General features: G+C 33.9%; 1 protein-coding gene across 1 annotated transcript in view; it reads left to right on the top strand.

Moving 5' to 3' along the window:
- LOC107708681 (PDZ domain-containing protein GIPC1-like) overlaps window positions 1-9,043 on the top strand; it is a 10,090-nt gene extending 1,047 nt beyond the window's left edge. The window contains exons 2-3 of the mRNA XM_016512982.1: window positions 8,049-8,234; window positions 8,761-9,043. Coding sequence (XP_016368468.1) covers window positions 8,049-8,234; window positions 8,761-9,009 — 435 coding nt within the window. The 3' untranslated portion in view covers window positions 9,010-9,043. The remainder of the gene's footprint in view (window positions 1-8,048; window positions 8,235-8,760) is intronic.
- The last annotated feature ends 352 nt before the right edge of the window (window positions 9,044-9,395 follow it).

Here is a 9,395-nt window from a genome sequence, read left to right as displayed (position 1 = left end):
GTGAGTACATAATCAGATTACTTTTTTTCAAGTAACTAGTAAAGTAACGCATTACTTTTTTAATTTACAAGAAAATATCTGAGTTACTTTTTCAAAAAGGTAACGCCAGTTACTTTGTTTTCCCATTTATTGACTGACAGCTCTCCTGTACCCATATTGGGAGAAATCGGAAGTACAGAGGAGTTGTGTGCTCTGTGAACATGATGTTACTGTAGTTCTAGACTAAATGTGAATGTGCATTAATTCATCCCACTCACAAAAAACACATTTAGTATTCATCAAAATGAATTAAAACAGTGAAATGCAAACTCAGAATATGACGCAAACCTGCAATGATTAAATATGTTAAATAACACAAATGTATTTAATCCCATTTTATTAACCAATGTCTTTGCTGCTGACCTTTGATGATCCAGTTCAACCATACTAATAAGCAAAAATGACTTTAGATAAACTAACAATTGTGCTTCATTGTGTTTCTTCTCCTGCGTTCTACTGTACAGACCTGAATTTACTTTTGCTTCAGCCTGAGGTTTATTCATTAAAATTTTTTGGTGTGAAAGGGCTTTTATATTTGCTATAAATAGAACTTCTTATATTAAAAACGATCAAGCCCTGCTCATATTTAAAAAGTAACGCGAAAGTAACGCAAAAGTAATGTAATGCAGTACTTTCCATAAAAAGTAACTAAGTAACGTAATTAGTTACTTTTTTAGGGAGTAACGCAATATTGTAATGCATTACTTTTAAAAGTAACTTTCCCCAACACTGGAAATAAGGTTGTATTCTGAAAGTGGAATTTTTTTTTTAAATAATGAAAATTGGTCAATGGCAAATAGGTGTATTTGATATGATAAAAACGAAAATCTTTTAAAAATCTAGTTTAAAACATGTGCCAAGTGCTTAGAATTTTATATTTATATATATATATACTTTTTTATCCATACTGTTTTTGGGAAAACGTGGTGGTAATCACCAAGTAGAACGTTCTAAAATACTTTACCCAGACCTTAATTTCACCCAAGTGGTGTACACCACTTACTATGAACACAATTTTCATGCACATTTTTTTTTAAGAAGCTAAATATTTTTGCAAACATCGTGAATACAAAAGTCATAAATACCAAGAAGTTTTCTTATTGTTAATCCATTTGAACTTAACAAAACCTTTTCATAAAAAGGTTTGGACGTAATGACCTTGACAGTCATTAGGGTCTAAAGGGTCGTCTCTGTTATATGATGTTTTTGATACATGATAGATTTACTGTATTATGGTTACAACACACTGATGGTTCTTTTGTATCCTTAAAATAAAAGCAACAACATTTTTTCTTTATTTTTATTCAAGAATTTGCTTCTTCAAAAAACTTTTCTAGTTTAATCATTGGCATAGTTCCTGTGTTTTGAAGTTAATATCTGTGTTATTTGCATTACTACTTAATGTAATTTTTACTAATAGATTATATAAAAAATGATAAGTGGTATAACATTGACCCATATACATGATTTTAAAAAGCACCACATAATTCACTTTTAGCTTATAATATTTGTAATAAAATCTTTAAGGTGAAATGCCAACACTCTCATTGCAATTTATAAATGTTTTACAATTTGGTGAATTGGTGGCTAAGTCATATCTTAAAATTCACATCTTATTTGTATATTTGTATGTTTTTGTACAAATTTCGTACAAATTCAAATGAAACCACCACCCTGTAAAATAGTTGTTTTCTCAGGATTGGGTTGGAAATGTTTGTAATTATTCTCACTGGATGATTTTATTTTTTTCCCCCAAGGATGTATCCAAGTTCTTGGAATTAGGTATTTGGAACTTAGACGGTTCTAAAAATTAGAGTCTGGTTATTTGAGATTAAAAATAGTTGTTGATATAGCATTATAGGCTTTTGAGTTCAGTGTATTCGATTCGGGGTGCTTTAAAGCAGTGCATAGATACTTTCTAAAGCGATAGAAAGCTAAAAAGTATTGAGTAAGAAAAGATTCTCCTAATGCATCAGGTGTTAAAAATCCTATTGGTTGTAATTGAAACTTTTATTCTTCAGAGTGTCAGTGAATAGTGTTGTCTGGCCTCTCATGTATCAGTTGGTCCTCATTTGAGAAAGTTTCCTAGAATAGTTGCTCTACTTAAAGCACTTAAGGGGGTTCATCTTAAAAACCAGTCAGACTAGTTACCGGACTGTTTGGACAGACCTATCAGGTGTGTGGTGTTTAAAGATCAGCTAACATATGGATTTGATAGTAATCTGAATATAAATCACTCAGTGGCCTTGTGAATTTTAACCATTGCTGATACCTCAATCCAGCACATTTTCTTTAGAAATGTACCATTAATTATTTGCATGTTGAAATGGTGGGTTTATTGCAGGTCCTCAGAGGAAGTCCCTCACATCCTGTTACAGTGGGCACAACCCTAACACATGATGATAAATCGCTCCAGCCCCACCAGGGGATGGAGGGAGCTGTTGCAATACTTGTCACCCTGAAAGCAGAGGCTGATCCCACTCAGGGTCATTATAAGGAATATAATTTATCAGTATTGTAACGTGTCCTTTAAGTATGTACTCGCTGTTGTCAGCTGAATGGAATGTATTCAAACACAACACAATTTCAGTCGCGCCTCTATTGAAACCCGTTTAGATGATTATGTTGTAACTTCAGACTTCAGTCTGTGTATTTTGAACAAACACGTTTTATCATATAGATGTTAGATGGGATTGTTACCTTTACTTGATGAAAAAATAGCAGAAACATGCCATTTATTTGGCTACCACAGTAGGATAGTTCTCCCAGAAATGTTGTTAATGTCTTTCCAAACCTGTAGGCTATGTCTTCTGTGGAACACAAGAGAAGTTATTTTCAAAAATGTCTCACTTTTTTTTCTCTTTCTTTTTTTTGCATACAGTGAAAGTAAACAGGGTCCAGTGTTGTTTTGGACCACATTGACCATCATTGTATGGACATCTGAAACTGAAAATTTTAGAAATAAATAAATAAGGTCATACAGGTTTGAAATGCCAGTGAGTAAATGATGACAGAAATGTAATTTTTAAAGGAAACGTTCTCTTTAACAGGTGCCATGTTAAGTATGTTAAAAACAAAGTTGACCCAATTGAGAATTTCACTGGCGCGTTCGACACTCTTCATTGACAGGGCGTAAACAGTGAAGTTTTGAAAGCATCCTTTACCTCAGAAATGTTAATGATTACCTATGGAAAAATGTTGATGAGTCTTATTTTGCTGTTGTGAATGGATTTATGCAGTAATCTTTAAGCTAGCTGGTTAGTCAGTCGTTGTAATGAATGATTTGATGATTCTCTTCACCTCATCAACAAACATGTTCATGTGGTGTTAATCCTGGCTGCTTCAGCATTTTGACCTGTTAAACTGTGTTAATCTTTCAAACCCCCAACCCACTGTATACATCACATTTGTTCTTTTTTTGGACTCACATTAATGCCCGCTTAATCTTTAGGCGCCGCTCTTTCATTCATTCATTCATTGTAATTAGAGCAGATTGCCCTGCTAAGACCCCATAATTGCACCTGGTTGCCAAAGAAACAGGCCTCTCCGTCTCTTTATCCAACCAAAAATGGAGATTTGTTCCACAATCTCACTTTATTTCCTCAGAAGTGCTGTAGTAGATTACTATAATCCTTTATATTGGCTGACAAGATTGTTTTGATCAGCTCAGTTGACTTCCTGCTTGTCTCAAGAATGCGATTCTGCAAAGGTTGGCCTGTCGCAATCCTGTCTGTGGGTGTGCCTCGTATCGAAGGTGAAACATTTGCCAGTTGAAGGAGGTTTTTTTTCTCATTCGATGTGGGCGGGTACATCACGGCGTAGCTGCTGAGGACGTCCTGTGTCTCTAAAAATGTGTGATGTGTAAGAGGAAGCATGATGTCAGTCGCAGCCTTGGTAACGCAGTGTAGGTGTCTGTGAATCCGCCCACTGATATGGCAAAGATCCGCCTCCCAGGCTGCCAGGGCGAAGCAAAGCTGGCCGTCTAGTAGCCAACAGCCCTCTCCTTCCCCCCTCGTGTCCCTACGAAAGCTCCCTCTTAATCCCGGGCCTTTTGATAGGCTCCGGTAACCAGGGCAACAGTCTCGTTTGCATGTCAGCTGATGTGTGTCCAAGGTGCCCGCAGTGCACAAAAGGGGGAGTAAACAAGTCGTCTTTGTTGGAGTGGCTGTTCCACCAAAGGTCGTTATAATGAGCTGATATGGACTGATCTTTTCTCTTACATCTCTCATCAAATTGTGTCCAAAGGTTGTCCTTACCTAGAAAATGTGCGTGTTTGTACATGTTTACAATCAAGTTATCATTAAACAAATTGAATACTTTAGTCTTTCTTGACTCGTTATATAATACTACTAGTTTTCACCAAGTGTTGACTGGCCGAACTCATCAGCTGTGAACCTTAAATCTGGGGTCTCAGGTTGCCAGGTCTCATGTTTCCTTGCTGCTGCCAGGAAGTCACGGTGAAAGACATGATGCCAGATTTCTAGATGACTGACACCAGGGTGACTCCATCTGTCTGTGTGGATGTCTGCATTTGGAGGTCAACAAAACACTGTTATTGGATAGGCAGCATCATGGAAAGGCCTGGGCGGCAGAGCAAATAGCCTAACAAATAGCATAAGTTCTTCTTGCATTTTTGTATAAGTATTAAATTCTTCTTGCATTTTTGTATAAGTATTAAATTGTGTATATCCCAGTATTTTTTAATGATACAACACTGGATGGAAACTTTTTTATATTTTATTTTATTTTATATTTTATTTAATTTTGCATAATAGATGGTTAAAACTATTATTTTAAATGCATCTTTTCCTTTAATCTGCACTTCTTTCACATTTTCTGCATTGATTAAGGGAGAAATTCTGTGAAATGAGAATGTTGTGAAATGCGTTAAGTGATAAACTTGTTGCTGAAAATGTAACACATTTTTTAAATCAGATTTTTTTTTTGATAAACAAACTGTAATACCTAGTGAAATGTATATATAGGTGTACAGGATTCCAATTTTATCGTAATTTGGAAACAATCCAAAGCAATCATTGTTGGATCATAAATGAAAATAAAAAAGGATCCTACTGGATTAATTGAAACTCTTACAGGACAAATTATTATTATTATTAATTAATGTTTAATTCATTGTGTCCTTTTTGATATGTTGTTATCTTTAAGAGAAACACTGTGTTGTACTGGAATAATGTTTTTCAACTGGACAGTTGTAGGACATAATTTTGGGAGCTGAAGAAGTTGTACAGTCCTGATAGATTTTCTTTTAATTCCTTTTGATTAAATACAGGGAAATTTTATTGGTAATCATATTTTTCTTTTTGCACTCTGTGTTCTGAAAGGTAATATTTTTGTTGGACACTGGCCTTAAGTTTGCCGGTGAGTCTAGCGCTCACATTCATTGGTTCTGTGTGTGTTTGGATGATGAAGCATCACTGGCGTCTTCATCAGGTCACGACACCACCGCCAGCGCGCTCTCCTGGATCTTCTACAACCTGGCAATGCATCAGGATCATCAGGAGCGTTGTCGAGCTGAAATCAGATCCGTGCTGCGAGACGGAGACGAACACGACATCAGTTGGTCAGAGAAACTCATTTCAGAATAACCATCAATCAAACAGGAATCTTACTGCATGCACACTGCACACATTCTACTGCATACTATTTTAAAGAAATGCATTTTTATTCTACAACACATAAACAATTGTATGATACATTGTTGTCGCATGACATCGTGTTTAATTCAGCGAGTAGCACGCTATAATCTAGGACACATCAAAATAAAATGAAGGAATCAGCCATCAATTTAATAATTTAAACACAAAAATGGAATTTAAAACTGCTTATTTATTGTGTTAAAATATACAATAAATTAATAAATCATTTTTAAATTGATATATCTGAAATACATGTTTTAAAATAAAACCATAAATTAGTCAAATAATATAATCCCAGAAATAAATATGGTTATTTTGCATTTTTATGTATTATTATTATTATTTTGTAAGTTTTAAAATGTAGTTAAAATAAAACAATAAATTAAAAATAAAAAGACACATTCAGTAAATTCATCTTTTAAAATGCAGTTAAATAAAACCATAAATGTGTCAAATAATAAATCATTTTTAAATGCATCCAATTATAATGTCAAAAATAAATATTTTTAATAGTTTTCTGTAAAAAAAAGTTTTAAAATGTAGTTAAGATAAAACAATAAATTACTAAATAATTTTTAAATTGAAGAAATAAATAGACGTAAAACTGATTAGTAATGCAGTTAAATAAAACAATACAATACAATAATAAATCATTTTTAAATGCATCCACTTATAATCTCATATATGAATAAATTGTTCATTTGCATTTTTAACGTTTTTTTTGTAAAACTAATAAATAAACTGTTTTGTTAAATCTTGTTTTTAAATTGCAATTAAATAAAACAAAAATAGTCAAAAAATAAATATTTTTTAAATGCATCCAATTATAATCTCAGAAATCAATATGCTTATTTTGCAAAAAAAAAAAAAAAGAGAGAGAGAGAGATGGGAGAAAAATTAATTTTTGCGAATGAATTAATAAGTTTTGTATTCTCTCTTATAAATACTTTTGAGGTGGGAGGAAAAACTGTATTGCAATGCTTTTGTGAGTAAAAGCAAAGTTTCAGAGGAATGCAACACTTTAGTGAGAAAATGCAGACGTTTTGCAGTTTCTCTGGATAGGTTTTCAAGAGAACACATGTTTTTCAGTGAATGCAAAGTTTGGTTACACTTGATTTCGATAGTCCATTTTAGACATTCTACAGTACTAAGTATAAATAGCTTTGCAAGTACATGGCAACTAAAGCAGTATCAGCAGACTGTTAGGTTATAATAGAATAAGTTGACGTATTTGCAGAGTTACTTCTAGTCAGTAGAGTGTGTGTTTGGGACCATCACAATAAAGTGTTAGCAGATATTAAGCAGACAGTCCAGTAATACTCTAAAGAGTGATAGTTGGCATGTAATTGCAAAGTTACTTTTATTTAGTAAAACGTCTATCAAAATAAAGTGTTACCCAAAGTTTTTCTGGGGAATGCAAAATTGCAAGCGAAAATAATAATATAATAAAATAATATTTTAATGCTGTCACGTTCTCAAGCAAAATGTTTGCATTCCCTGAGCATTCTGTTTGCTCACAAAAATGTTATGATGACTTCCATCATAACATTTTTGAGGTAGGAGGAAGGAAAAACTATATTTCAGTGCCTTTGCAAGTGAACACAAAGCTTTAATACTTCAGTGCAGTCTGATTTATCTTTTAAAAATGTTAGAGTATATTTGGTGAAGTTACAGGGGTCATGAAATGCATTTTTTAAATTATTTTCTAATGTTTCCTGAGGTGCGCTTATAATGTTTTGTTCTCATTAAAAACAAAAACAATCAAAGAACATATGTACATGAGCACACAATCACAGGTTATGATGTGATGGTCATGAAATGCGGTTTCAAATTTTTATATTATTTTTTGCACCATAAAGGTATTTCTTTACCTAACAGCAGTATTGCTCTTGTGATTAATGGACAGATATGAGTTGTTGAAAACACACCTCTATGAATACATACATCAATGACGCACATTAATGGGCATGTTGAGAAAAAGTTGTTTTTGTTTTTTTACTGATCCGTGTGAACTAGATTCAGTGTTGTCATCTGTACATAATACAATTTCTACTACGTTGTTGTCATGTAAGCATACCTTTAAACTGGGGAGTTACTTTTGAGTTTTGAAACTTTCAGTATGCTTTTATTCTAGAGTAACATTTTATACGTGTAAATATCAGGAACATTTTGATTCTTCATTTCATGATCCTTTAAACAGCAAATGAACATTTCATATTTCTGGCTGTGGGATCAGCTACTAAACTAAATTTAGTACATTTGCATAAATCCTAAAATGTTCTCATTGTTCTCTGACTTTAAAACCTGCCATCTCATTATAGTTGAAACTCTCCTCTCGATGTATTACAACAGATCCTATTTTGCACACTCAACACCCACAAAATTGATATGGAAAAGCTGCTGGGAGGGCAGATAGGACTGGAGGACTTCATCTTCGCTCACATAAAAGGCCTCAAAAAGGAGGTGGAGGTGTACAAAGCTGAGGAGGCACTTGGGCTCACCATCACAGACAATGGAGCTGGATACGCCTTCATAAAGGTAGACTCACAATGACGCTTTTGTTAGATCAGGGTGTTATTTTGGGATGCCACCCCTTTAGCAGTGTAATTCGTTTTCCAAGTGCAGAGCTCATAGCTTGTAGTACTAGCACTGCCCATGTACAGACAATGATTTGCATGTTTCTGAAAGTAAACAAATTTAGTGCTTGAAGAGTATTTTATGATTTTCTGTAAATTGTAAGATATCCCTGTGCACAAATAAAAGTGGTATTTAATCTCTTTTTAGCCAGGCTTTGATTGAGAAAAGTTAATCATTTAATTAAGATCGCCACCCTGTGTTTGTAAGATCACATGCTGTAGTACTCTGAACGCTGGATTTGTATCTTCAAAGCAAAGTGTTAGTTGAGTTTTAGACCCATTTTTTGAATTCTTTATACATATTATTTTAAGCCTAGTTAGTGGTTAAATTAAAAGTATGCCAAAAATGCATTTGTTCAATTGCTACTTTAACATGTTAACAAAAGTTATTATTAAATATGAAGCGTATCTGTTTTTCCATTTGGCAGCGTATCAAAGAGGGCAGTGTGGTGGATGGGGTAAAGGTGATCTGTGTGGGAGATCATGTCGAATGCATTAATGGAAAGAACATCGTTGGAATGCGGCATTTTGAAGTGGCGCGAATGCTGAAGGAGCTGCCCAAGGATCAGTCTTTCACCATCAAACTCGTGGAGTCCATGAAAGCCTTCGGTTTGTCATTCATTCTTGTTGAAGTACTAATTTTGTCTGGATTTTTTGGTTTTGAACATTGTATGTGACTGGTGTATGCAAAAAAAAAAAAAAAATCTAGACAGTAGAGTGCAACAGTAGTTTCTGAACTAAAATATCCCATTTATATTCTCAATACAGAAATGTATTTTTTACATTAAAGTATACATCTTATACTACAGACTGCTCTTGAGCTCTAAGGTTGATAAGTGATGGTATTTGCTTCTGAAGAAGCCAAAAGTCAATGATTTTAATTTAATTTTTAAAGAACAATGTTTAAAGGGCTCATATGATGCGATTTCAAGTTGTCCTTTCTCTTTGGAGTGTTACAAGCTGTTCGTGAATAGATGAGATCCCTAAAGTTGCAAAGACTAAAGTCTCAAACCCAAAGAGATATTCTTTATAAAAGTTAAGACTCGTCCACGCCCTCCTAAAA

Source organism: Sinocyclocheilus rhinocerous, unplaced genomic scaffold (assembly GCF_001515625.1).
Source record: "Sinocyclocheilus rhinocerous isolate Xijiao unplaced genomic scaffold, SAMN03320098_v1.1 scaffold1724, whole genome shotgun sequence".
Lineage (NCBI taxonomy): Eukaryota > Metazoa > Chordata > Actinopteri > Cypriniformes > Cyprinidae > Sinocyclocheilus > Sinocyclocheilus rhinocerous.
This window is presented reverse-complemented; position numbering and strand designations above follow the sequence as displayed.